The sequence below is a fragment of the Daphnia carinata genome, chromosome 10, assembly GCF_022539665.2.
Source record: "Daphnia carinata strain CSIRO-1 chromosome 10, CSIRO_AGI_Dcar_HiC_V3, whole genome shotgun sequence".
Classification (NCBI taxonomy): domain Eukaryota; kingdom Metazoa; phylum Arthropoda; class Branchiopoda; order Diplostraca; family Daphniidae; genus Daphnia; species Daphnia carinata.
The window spans coordinates 6,640,879-6,653,078 of record NC_081340.1 but is presented as its reverse complement, the minus strand read 5'-3'; the positions used below and the strand labels follow the sequence as shown (position 1 = coordinate 6,653,078).

At 40.1% G+C, this 12,200-nt stretch overlaps 5 protein-coding genes across 7 annotated transcripts; 4 read left to right on the top strand and 1 right to left on the bottom strand.

Annotated features, from left to right (window-relative positions):
- Positions 1–133: 133 nt before the first annotated feature.
- Positions 134–5,705, bottom strand: LOC130701506 (glucose dehydrogenase [FAD, quinone]-like). The gene is made up of 10 exons (XM_057523477.2): positions 5,577–5,705; positions 3,186–3,347; positions 3,035–3,116; positions 2,779–2,932; positions 2,425–2,708; positions 2,119–2,165; positions 1,544–2,049; positions 1,377–1,475; positions 822–1,302; positions 134–734 (listed from the first exon to the last, which is right to left on the bottom strand). Exons 2-10 carry the CDS (start codon positions 3,315–3,317, stop codon positions 639–641), a joined length of 1,881 nt encoding a protein of 626 aa, XP_057379460.1. The 5' UTR covers positions 3,318–3,347; positions 5,577–5,705; the 3' UTR covers positions 134–638.
- A 1,041-nt stretch (positions 5,706–6,746) lies between these two features.
- On the top strand, positions 6,747–7,697 carry LOC130701534 (uncharacterized). The gene is made up of 4 exons (XM_057523514.2): positions 6,747–6,892; positions 6,973–7,118; positions 7,191–7,324; positions 7,388–7,697. Exons 1-4 carry the CDS (start codon positions 6,821–6,823, stop codon positions 7,489–7,491), a joined length of 456 nt encoding a protein of 151 aa, XP_057379497.1. The 5' UTR covers positions 6,747–6,820; the 3' UTR covers positions 7,492–7,697.
- A 607-nt stretch (positions 7,698–8,304) lies between these two features.
- LOC130701530 (uncharacterized) lies at positions 8,305–9,198 on the top strand. 3 transcript variants are annotated; one of them, XR_009004075.2, is made up of 4 exons: positions 8,305–8,486; positions 8,559–8,710; positions 8,794–8,935; positions 8,995–9,198. XR_009004075.2 is itself a non-coding variant. In XM_057523511.2 (4 exons), the coding sequence occupies exons 1-4, from the start codon at positions 8,418–8,420 to the stop codon at positions 9,192–9,194; spliced, it is 528 nt and encodes a 175-aa protein (XP_057379494.1). In that variant the 5' UTR covers positions 8,308–8,417; the 3' UTR covers positions 9,195–9,198. The 3 variants fall into 3 exon arrangements, 2 of the variants coding, with proteins under 2 accessions (XP_057379494.1, XP_057379493.1); XM_057523511.2 differs by having other exon boundaries at positions 8,308–8,486; positions 8,799–8,935; positions 9,025–9,198; XM_057523510.2 differs by having other exon boundaries at positions 8,310–8,486; positions 8,799–8,935.
- A 325-nt stretch (positions 9,199–9,523) lies between these two features.
- Positions 9,524–10,484, top strand: LOC130701525 (uncharacterized). The gene is made up of 4 exons (XM_057523505.2): positions 9,524–9,680; positions 9,745–9,872; positions 9,930–10,243; positions 10,321–10,484. The coding sequence occupies exons 1-4, from the start codon at positions 9,609–9,611 to the stop codon at positions 10,467–10,469; spliced, it is 663 nt and encodes a 220-aa protein (XP_057379488.1). The 5' UTR covers positions 9,524–9,608; the 3' UTR covers positions 10,470–10,484.
- A 366-nt stretch (positions 10,485–10,850) lies between these two features.
- LOC130701527 (uncharacterized) lies at positions 10,851–12,163 on the top strand. The gene is made up of 5 exons (XM_057523507.2): positions 10,851–11,476; positions 11,549–11,658; positions 11,756–11,868; positions 11,929–11,973; positions 12,029–12,163. Exons 1-5 carry the CDS (start codon positions 11,139–11,141, stop codon positions 12,128–12,130), a joined length of 708 nt encoding a protein of 235 aa, XP_057379490.1. The 5' UTR covers positions 10,851–11,138; the 3' UTR covers positions 12,131–12,163.
- Positions 12,164–12,200: the final 37 nt, after the last annotated feature.

The following is a 12,200-nucleotide window of genomic DNA, read 5'->3' as shown; positions in this document are numbered from 1 at the left end:
ATCTCAAAAACGTAGTAGGAACGAAAGTTCTTTTTACTCGTTTTTCGCATGGGATGGCTTTGCGCTGAAACATTCAAATTGCTTGCTTATCGAAAGTTCTATGCATCACCAACGGAATGGGTTGACGCGTTCCCACGCTTTTATTTGGGGAGTATAACGCCATTATTTCATCCTTAAGGCCTTATCTGACACGCGATCCTCCGTTTCACGGCATTCGATTTCTTTATTGGTAAAAAAAAAAAGGAAGAAAGTTTGCAAATGCAATTTGGCAATTATAGATTTGCAAACTCTGCTTTCCTTTGATCATGTGTTACAAACGTTAAGTCTTATCGTCGTAGGATACAACTTAACGATTCGACAAACGGACAGCTGCCAACATTTCAATAGAGAAAACAAACTATTGACAGGACTGTGTGACTGAAATGTTACTAAGATGAAATTCCCTGCAAGTTGACAGTATGGATCAATGAAAATTTTAATCAGAGGGGCTATTTAAACAAAATGATTCGCTATGCACGATTAGCCAACGCGGTTTGCTGGGAGTGAGCTTATTCTTATGGGCACACTAACGTGCAACACAAGAATAAATCATGCATACCGAACCAAAACTATTGACTGAGAGATATAAATAAAATGATTTAATCAAGATGCCCAGATTCAATATCATTAGGTGATTCTGATCTTTTCAACCAAAATTCCTTGATGAGATCAGCCGCTTTCTCCGCTATCATGATCTGTAAAAAAATAAATAAATAAAATAAAAATGAAATACTTGCATTGTTTACGTCCCATGTCACGATAAATTTTCAAAAAATTATTACGACTGGTGCGTTGGTGTTTCCAGATACGACATCCGGCATAATAGAAGCGTCCACAACGCGCAATCCTTGCATGCCGTAAACGCGTAGTTCAGGATCAACGACAGCCGTAGGGTCTGAACTATTTCCCATTTTGCAGGTGCCAGCTTGGTGATAAAGCGTGGTAGAATAGTGGCGTAAGAAGCACTCCCAGTATTGGTCAGTCCACAATGGCAAAGTTTCACACCCAGGGAACGGTTTGTCATACAGGCGCGAGTCAAAGCGCTGGAATGCCTTCGTCTTGCTCAATGCCAGCCCAATTTTCATGCCTTCTATCATCACTTTCAAGTCATATTCGTCTGCAAAGTAGTTGGCATAAATGAGCGGCTTATCATATGGGTCGCTAGAGCGCAGTAGAAGATAGCCCTTAGATCTGGGTCGTAACACTATAGGAATGGGTTGCCAACTGTCACGATATGCAATAGGCTCGTAATACTCCTTCCAGCTGTAATACATGATTTAAAGAACATCCATTATTTAGTTCTTTTAATCAAGCGATAAATATGATTTCGATCTTACACTGAATCTTTGACGTTATCATTTGCCTTCAGTGTTACGCCGCCATCCGCAATAGGTGAGCCAGCGATAAACTGAAGCTGCATATCGGGATAATCGTCACTGGAAAATAAAAATTCTGTATTAAATTTTGTTGAACAAATATTTTTTTTTACATGACTTCTACTCACTTAGGATCAGCATATTTGGTTTTTACCCATGCAAGACCTTCTGTGCCACTCAGGGCAGTCAGCGGTCCTCTATTTCTGACATAATTCAAAACAGACGGTATGTTGATAAAACGCGTCTCGACGTATGAAACAGTTTCGTTAATCAGGTAAACCATTCCTCTGCCAGAAATGTGGTCTTGCAGGTTCTGGCCAACACCCGGAAGGCTATGTTTGACAGAAATACCCACCTGTTGTAGGTGGGTCGGGTCACCTACTCCGCTCAACAGCATCAGCTGTGGGCTACCGATAGCGCCGGCTGACAGGATGACTTCTTTACGTGCTCGAATCCTTTGGATCCTTCCATCACGTTCAAAAACAACTCCGTAAGCTCGTTTCTGATCGTCGATCAAAACGCGATGCACATGAGCCCATAGAGCGACGTGCAGATTCTTCCGCTTGCGGACTGGACGCAGAAAAGCTTTGGCCGTTGAACATCGACTTCCATCACGCACTGTTCCCTGAGGAATCTATGCATTCAGATGTAATCAAAATTACTTAGTAACAACATGAACTCTTTAAAAGATGTAGAAATGTACCATGAAACCTGTTTGGATTTCTCCATTGCAGTCTCGGTTTTCGTAACCTGTTTGTGAAAAAATACTAGTAAACTCAACAGGCCACCGCTGATTGCACTCTTTAGCCTCAAGCGCTGTAACCGAATTAACAATTGCAAAAGGTGGAAAGGCACGGACCCCACTTAAAAATTATAAACAGGTTATCACAACTTTTGTTTTAAATCCATAACTATTAGATGTAAAAAAATAAAAAGTAATGATAAATAGCAAATTTTTGACGCAGATTTAGATTAACTCCTTAATAATAATATGGAATGAAAAGCTTACCCAATTCGACGCCTGCCTGGACAAATGCAGCTGAAAGTGGAGTGTGGAATGGAGCTTCTTGTACGGTCAGATATCCGCCAGTTCCATGGTATTCTTTATTCCTTGCCAAATAAGGATTGCGATTGTCTTCCGATTTGATGAAGTACGGAAGGACATCCTTCCACGACCAGCCGTAATTGCCCACCTTCGCCCAGCCATCGTAATCACGTTTATTACCACGTACGTACAACATGTAATTCAATACGGACGAACCACCCAGAACTTTCCCACGCGGCCAATTGCACCTGTTTTGAATGTTATAGTATTTGTCTACCATAAAATGTGAAATTTAAAAATTTGCAGAATGACTGTTACCGTTCATCTTTTAAAGCCAAACATTGACCTGGTTGCGGCTCTGTTTGATATTGCCAGTCGATGTCAGTTAACTGAAGGAACTTGGCAAGGCCAGGGATGTCGGAAGTGATGGTCTCCAAACCTCCAGCTTCTAGCAACAGGACTGTCCATCCGGCTGTCATGATTGACACAAATGGCCAAGCAAAAAGAACACGAGTAGTAATTAAAAATTGAGTGCAACAACTTATTTTTATTACAATTTTTTAACATGCAATACCTATATCTGAGAGCCTTGATGCAAGTACTGCCCCAGCCGAACCCCCTCCAACGACAATGAAATCGTATTCTGGTAATAGATTCTATTAAGAACACATAAGGCAATTAAACTTTAAGTGAATAAAAGTGTGTTAATAGCGTTGATGGCTTACGTGAACATCTTCTACCCTTCCATCCAAGTGGCCACGTATGTAAGAATTGAATAGTGCAAACGAAGAGGTGCGATCTGTGCAAACGATTGGTTGGATCCAAAGGGCGAATATCAGGAACACTGTCGGCTGCATGTCTCTTTACATGGCCTTTTGTCGAATGATCTGCGATGGAATAAAACAATCTGTTATCACATTTGTCAGTTCATGGCTAACTAACGGGCAAAGCTAAACAATAACGTTCAAAGAATGAACCTTCAATTCACGATTTTAGTTACAATCTCATGCCCGACGTTTACGAGGAAACCTTCATTCTTCTTATTATTACCGTTACGGTTGCTAGAAAACAGAATTGTATTCAGTTGTGTCAGCTTAGTATAGCCATTCTATTGTTAGTGCTTACACGAACTGTCTTACTAAAATTGATTAATAAATAGATATCCAATAGCTTTTCCTTCTTTTTTTTGTACAATGACTCGGCAGTTTCGTCAGCCTTTCCGCGTGATATGCATTTTTAGATCCAAAACTCAAGTCAACAAGATGATTCATTACCATAAATAAAACATTCAATAAAGGAACTAGACCAACATAATATGTTGGTTTTCGATTTTCCAAAGTGCAGCGATACGGGATTCTATATTTTAGGCTATAAACTAAATCCATCTTTGTTGTCTGTTTATACGCCGTTAACTATCGGTCACTGACCCTTTTGTAGCTATGCGCGCGCTAGCTATTGTTGGCTGCATCGGTTAACAGTGTGATTAATGCTCCTATCAAGCTTGTCCCCAACAAGACAATTTGTGGACATTCTAAGAATTTAAGCGACGAAACTTTGGAGACATACAGCGCAGACGATCCCTAAAAATATAGGCCAATACAATCATGTAAATTTCTGTTCAAATCAATTCGGCAGAGCCAAATTTGAGTCGTGCTTTTTAAGATACAACGAGAGGCTAGTGACCCCGGAAAAGTTACACCCATCCATCATCGTGATGCTCTTTCCTGCCATAAAAAACGCAACATTGCCAACAGGGTTGTTCAATTGCATTCGAGGAATATTAATTGAATTACATCAGTAGGTACAAAAGTAAAATCTACTCACAAAGTTTTCGTAAAAACAAATGATAAAGCGATAAACCTCTACCCTTATAATGGAAAACGAAAATCCTTAAGGATGGATATTCACGTTTAACTGCACCGTAGAAAATTATACAATAAAATTAACCTCTTTTAGGCTCAAGACTAAATCCCGCAACAACGGTTGTGGGAACGGTTACCGTATGCTGCTGCTAGCAAACTACCACAAGAAAAGACTGAAAACGGAATGGATGGGAGTTCTAAAACGTACGTGAGAAACTCCTCCCACCTGTGTGAGCCCAGATTGCTCTGAAATGAGCAGTCAGAAGACAACCGGAATATGAGCCTGTTCTATATACGTACACTTAGTGACCCTAAGGGCCAACCGATCCAGAACACAACCTTCGTGTTCAGAATACCACGATGATTATGCCGTATAAAACAAAAACTGATTCAGAAAACAGGTTCTAAACAAACAAATCTCCTCTATCACCCCAAAACTGAAACCGAACAGCAAGACAAACGGTCAAGTCAAACACAGAATGTGATCCTCGTTTCTTTTTCGTTTACCCTATCCGTGACCCGCATCCCATTTTTTGCTGAATCCAAGACTACGCCTTCAACAGTCCCCGAAAATAAATAGAAAAAACAACCTCAACAGTTCCATCCAAAAAATGCAAAAAAAAAATGAATTCTAATGCAGGGCATTATTTCCTGAACTTCCCTGTCGAAATGTTTCTGTTAACGGTATCAAACAATAAAGCACAATTCAGGATATCATTTGATACTTGAATCAAACAATAAAGGAAACAAATAATTTTTAGTTTTGACCAATAAAAAAAAACAAAAAACATTCGCTTCCAAAAGCATCCGGTATACGTGGCTTTCGTGACCCCGCAGCTACGGATGCTAGATTTAAAAAAAAAAACTAGAAAACAAAAAACCAGAGGGTTGTGATGGCGTTCGCTGTAGGCAGACATAAGAAAAAACCAACGCACCCTTAGGCATCGATCTAAATGGCTGGCACGGACTGGAACGCGTTCAAGCGTGTGTGTCTGTACTATGCAAGCTATGAAAGCTGTGACAAACATCGGTCGTAAGCCCAGCCTTAATTTCGCGCCAAATGTCCCGATAAGTACGATAACGTGTGTGATATTCTATTCATTTCCCCCCTTAAGAAATCTCTCCCTCCAATTGTGCGTTGGGTTTCCCATAGTTACTACTCACTGAAGCAGTGAATTTAAAAGGCACCGTAACTAATGTAAGGCTAATAAAAAGAGCATAATAATGCGGAAGTCTATTAAAATGTGTTGTTACCCGAGTCCAAATAGTACGACATGGCCAAACCGGTGCTAAAGAACTACTAGCTGGGAAGTAGGGCTGGAATGGCGTATCAGCTAGTCGTTAAATCACTTTCTGCTGCATATGCTTTGCAATAACATTCCTGTAAAGAGAAGAAATTAAGAAAATTAAAATGAAGCAAAACTTATCAAAGCCATGACAGACGTTTTAAAACAAAGCAAGTTACCTTCACAAGCATTCACTCAAGAGCACAGATATCATTGGTTATCAGTAGTGCTTAAGGCTTTGCCAGACTGTACAAGTGAACAAACGACACGTGAAACTTTTCATAAACTAACCACATTTGTTGACTCAATCTTTAATCACCTTATCATACCTTTTGCTGGGCGAAAAACTTTAAATTTGCTTCGTTAGTCGGGGAAATGTTCTGCATTTTTGCACAAACAGTAACATTGCAATATGACATTCTGATCAATTACCGTTAACTTTTAACAACATTAAATAGAAAAATGCGCAATTTGAACATATTTCTGTTGGGAATCGATTAAGAATTCGACACCCTTTTTGTTCGAGAACTGCCATGCGACTGACTAATGATCTGCCTATTAGGCCTAACCTAAATTAAGAAAGGGAAAGGGAAACAAAGAAAAATTGCGCGTTAGCTCAGGGGATAGAGAAACAAAGGAAAATTGGGCGTTAGTTCGGGGGAGGGGGGTCAAAACAAGTTCAAGCTTGTCCAAGGTATCTACAGTCAACACACACCAATAAAATAAAATGTAAACTAACATATGTTGATGGGTCGACAATTTCTGAAATCGAACCCGAGGACAATCACGTTACGAAAAACTTTTCTTTTACACAAAGTCAAACACAATACCTTATGGTGATTGCTTTCGTACGTAGGATGTGATGCAGATAATACAACTATACTCGGAAATTTCATCATTTTGGGGAGAGTTTGATCCAATGGTAACGTGGAGTTCATGCTATTTTATGACGTTAAGCATTTGAAACCAAGAGAGGGGTTGAACGACAGCTTACACGCAATACTGCCGTTCCTATCTTAAAAAACCCTCAACAAGTTATCGGACAAGCTTATCTGACTCGAAAAAAGTGAGATAAGAATGCAAGACAAAAACGGCAGTTGGTAGTTAATTTGTCAGTTCGTTCGTTAATAGTTTGTTCGTCGTTCTGTGTTTCGTCATCGTTTTCCGAGGCATATACACAAAAAAAAGTGCAAAAAGCATTTGACAACGAAAATGGCAAATTTCATAATCAAGAGTTTAGCTTTCTTGGACATTTGCACAGCTGTTGTAGTCATTATCTTCCAGGTAACTTAACTTAAACCTAATTTGTACTTCCCTACTTAAAAAAAGGGGGGTTCACGTAACTCTCATATGCGTTTCAACAGATAAGTACTTTGGTCCGCTACTCGTCAAATCCAGAAACGGGCGATTTAGAAAAGGTGGCAGCAGGAATTTGGGCTGGAATCAGCTTCATGATTACGGGCATTGTCTTCTGGCGATCAGCCCACAAAGGAAAATTGGAGCGTGTTTAGTACGTCAATTTAATTGATTTGTTTTCAAATGTATAGCAATTGCGTTAGAGTTAACTTAACTTTAATTACAGCAACCAATGGGAGGTGGCCACAGCTTTGATCTCATTCTTTTGTTCAATCGCACTGATTGGCGTCATGGCTGCTAATATTGAAGCAATTGAGGAAGATTGGTATTGCCTCTATCGGTATATTCCCAAAGACCATTGTAAGTAACTTCAAAGCATGACGCCATAGTTCATTCACCAATTTAATACGTTTAAAAATACAGGTACAGTGCAACACGCACTCGATGGAGTGATGCTTTTCGGTGGTTGCTTTGCATGCGTCATCAACGGAGCTCTCAGTTTCATTTCTTGCTACTGTTACAACTGAGAAAACCAAAACTGATACACAAATTTCAATACAAACGTCCCAAAATTTACAAAAACGGAAGAAACAAATTCCAAATCTTCCAAAATAAACTATTTTTCGTTCACGTACGCACTCCCATGAAAATTCTGTTTACCATAGTGTTTGTACCTTTTACACCTATCATCTGGGTTGTCCGGAATATCATAATACATCATACACAATGACAATACATTTTCCTTTTCGAATAAGCCACACCCTGCTTGAACAAAAGTGGCAATTAGTGCCTCGAGATGTCATTAGCCTGCAGTTATCTTTACTTCCTTTCTTCAAGGAAAAGTAAATGCGATTTCCAATAGAAACACGACGGTCAAATTAAAATTTGGCACCAACGTAATCATCAAGTATTAAAAACGCTGGCTAGAAAACGGGGCCAAGGATATCAAGCAAAGGGAGAGCGAAAGGAAATTTGGCATTATTTGCAGAAAAGAAGAAAGGCGCATTGCACTTTTCGCAAAGGACAAACATTGCAATGCACTGTACAAACACAACAGCTGCATGCATAACTCCATACACGTTAGATAGCATACATATTTTGCAATCAATCTTTTTCATCGTAGAAAACGATGACGTCTCGCTTCGAAAAGAAATACTATTGTTCATCAGCGTGTGGGACGTGAATTACATCATCGTGCCATATCTTGCAGATTACGACCGTCTTTGAATTTTCTAAAACGTTATCAACTCGTTTGATTTGCTTTCTTTAAACGAATACGGATTCGAGTGAATTACTACGCATAACGGGATCCAATGCAAAAATGACAGGCTACGTCAGAAAACCGCATCCTTTCTCTATTCAACGCGTGTTATAGTAAAAATACATTTGGTTTCCGTTACAACAAAGATTACAATGTGCGTAGTGTCATTGTGCCAGTCGACAGTGGAAAAAGATGTCGATTCCACTACGCATCTGTTCGGCTTGTAACCTCATTTTGGCCCTCATCGTTCTATTCGTACAGGTGTTCTTCTTTATTTCTACATAAGAACATAATCTTCTCGCCAGTTAGTAACTATGGTACTCCTTTTTGAAGTCTATGATTCTCAGTAACTACAAAAACCTTCAAGTTAAAACCTACTCTCAATACACCGCGGTGGGAATATGGACTGCTTTACTGCTGGCATGTAACGGGACCAGCATGTTACTCTGCTTGAAGCGCAAGTTTTTGTGCAAACCCCAACAAATGTTCGCACACTTAACACACAAGTTTGATAGGCGAAGCGAAAACGAAACTGTCCTTTCTTTCTCTCTATCCTTAAAATAATAAGAATAGGTACATGGCTGGTATTTTTCTCTGCATCGCAACGCTCTTGGCCGGAATTTTTACCATCGGGATTGCGGCTGGAACTTTCTACGGGCTCTTATCGGAATCTCCGGCACCTCAAACGGCCTTCGGATGGTCTCAACTAGGTAAACCGCAATTTTTTACGAACAATGTTACGCTCGCAAATGGCCACATTTTCTTTTAGGTTATTCTTTTTGTATATCTTCTAAAACAGATGAATTCAAGTCGTTGAAGGTATTGGAGGGCACCCTATTCGGATGTGGTCTTGCATCGATTTTCGTCAATTCCCTATCTATAATGTTTCTACATTTGGAAAAGCTCGTGTCGTACGAAGAAACTGTTTCGTCCGATTTGCTTTCAAATCGAAATTTCAACAGATATTGACAAACATTCGCTGAGAAATTCGAATTATTTACATCGCTTAAATCTGGGCGCATCTTTGCCTATTTCGTGCAAATATAAAGGTGGACACGGAACGTTTAATGTTGCCTAATTTCTTAAGGAGAGATCAAGGGATTAGCCTTTAATTCAGTTGTTTTTATGCACATACATGGTGTGGTGTATGGAACGTAACAGGTTGCGAAACACGCCCTACGAAACGGAAACGTGAGTCTTCCAGCCACATCCATAATTGTAGGAGGGGCTAGATTTGCGGTTGATTGCAACCCTGTCTGTTATTTGGAGCGAAAACTGTATATAAGGTAGAGAATGAAATTTGGAAAGGGTGTTAATCAGCTATTGCATCTAGGCATTTTCACAATACGACGAGCAGTGTGCGCTTCACAACCGTCTTGTAAGATGTCCATGATTTTGCTAACGATTTTCTCTTGTTTGGATTTCATTACGGGCTTGATCAGCATCATTGTTCAGGTAAACACCTTCACCACTTAACGCATTCATTTGGCGGTTCTTTACTAATGTTGTGTTTCTACAGGCAGTGATTATAGCCAATCACGATGATTGTGCTTACTCTAAGATGGGGGTTGGCCTTTGGAATGGTTTACTACTAATCATAACAGCCATCTCTCTTCTTGTGATCGCCAGCCGTAAAAAGGCCAAAAAGTAATTAATTCATTAAGACTTTGATTCTTTCAAATAAATTTTTTTAAATGTTTAAAGGAGTGATTGGATGCTCGTTATTTGTGCTATGACTCTGATGGCTTCACTCGTGCAAGTCGGAGTGGCTTCAGGAGTCATCTATCAACTGCACAGTTTGCAGTACTTCCACCACGGACCTGGAGCCAACCCATTAAATGGCATCCTGGACACATTCAAACCGGATAACATACCCGCTCAGAAGGACACGTTGGGTGATTTCACCGACACCGTGTTTGGAATCGCCAACAAATTAGCGGGGGACGTCATCTCAAATACAGGCAAATACGGCCAAGTGCACGCGTGCTACAAACTGCTCTTAAATGATGATTACTTTGGTAAGCAAAAATTTCGAGAAAAAAAACAAATTTGACATCTCAAACGAAGAGTAAAGAAATAATATTATTTATTTAAGGTTCTCAACGGAAAACCCTAGAGATAATACTGCTATGCAGTGGTCTTATCGCCATCGGAGTTAAAATAGCGACATTTCTAGCGTTGCGGGCCAAACGCTTGGCCGTATCTGCTACGATCCAGTACACGCAACAAAATGTGTCGCATTAAAAACAAAAGAAAAAAAACGTCATCATCGTTTACACATGCATGCTTCTCTGAACGAGCAACCTTGAGAAACGTTATCGCAAGACAAGGGGGCCTAGTTCCATTCACGCGTTCGCATAAATTATACAATTTCCGCTTCCCGTTGTTTTTCCAAGTCAGTTGACACATAACCACACGGTTAACCCATACAGTCACATTACAATCGTTAAGTTAAACCTGTTATCGAAGTTTCACTGCCCTCCATTCCCAAATTCAAAAATCTGAACAATCAATACGAGATGCTAAATGGCGTTGGTTTCAAATGAAGCTGAAGGGTTTCTTCGTCGGTGACGTCACAGCCGGCCTAAACAAAACAAACGCCAGCACAGTAAGTCGAAGACTAGTGGAAGACAAAAGGGGAAAGTCTGACAGTCCGAACGTAATCTACTTCCCCTATCGACGTCAGTATCAACCACACTTGCTCACGATATAGAACAAAACTAACCGAAAATCAGTGTAGTTGGTAGGATCTTCAGTGTGCCATTGTATATCAACACAAGTGTATTGCAACGTGATTCTCGTCCGCTATGCACAATTGAGTAAACAATTGGCAGTTAGCAAGAAGAAGCGCGTCTTGTACGCCAGTTTTACAACGCACACAGCTTAATTGCGAAGGATTCAGTGCGTGGACGAATGGAAACGCCACTAACGGCAGAAGCCGGAAACAATAGAGCCCTTGCAACGGGAACTACAAATGGTGCATCGCTCGATTCAAGGCGTTTGCAAGATGCGGCTAACAGTTCGTCGTACATTACTGTCTATAATAATCAGACTCTAAGAAGACTACTAGTCCTTTCAGTTTCTGCTATTCTGTGTGAGATTATTCAATTCATTTGCCAAGTTTGTTTGATCATGCAATCAAGGCGGCTGTCAATATCGGCCATCAGCGCTGTCCTCGTCATCTGGACGCTGTTGGCTTTGACGCTAACTGCCCAGTGGATTCTTCTACTAGGCAGCAACCGAGTGGCAATGTAAATCAAGCTTCCAGCAAAACAAAATTCAATTCAAATTCTACTTTCTAAAAAGACCTTTGATTGATGTAGTGTAAAAAAAGGAAAGATGCTGATTTGTGGATGCCAAGGTCTTGGGGTTCTCAGTTTATTAGCTTCAGTAGCTCTTCTGTCGGTTCAGAGCGAAGGCAACAAATGGACAGGTTTGCCTTATCATTCTTTACTTCATGTCATCATGTTTTTACTATTCCTATCGATTTAAGTTATTAATGAGTGCCGATTTGCGAAAAAAAAAAACAGAAGATAATACCAAATGGCTCGTCGGGGCAATGGTCGGTACCAATTGCATGAATGTTATTACTTTCTGTGTGCTATTCGTCTTCATCGTTCGAGGACAGAAAAACGTTCATCAAGTAAGGAAAATTTTAAAAGAAATAAATTTTTTTTAAATCAATTAAAGCGCTTTGGATCAGGTTATAGGATCGTGGCTTTGGGCGGCTATCCAGCAACACATGCAGGTATCGTAACACACAGACGATTGTTGGATGTTATTTTAATCAACTTTAAAAATAGCAACAACTGATAACAGCGGAAAGTGGGAGCGATTTAATTAAAGAGCATTTACAAGCAGCCTACGACGCGGAAGAATTGTCGTTTTCAGCAGAAGCGGCATAAGCCTCAAAATGGATCGCAATTGCGTCAACTCGAGAGAAAAAAAAATTCAAAGCGCCAATATTGAATTGGA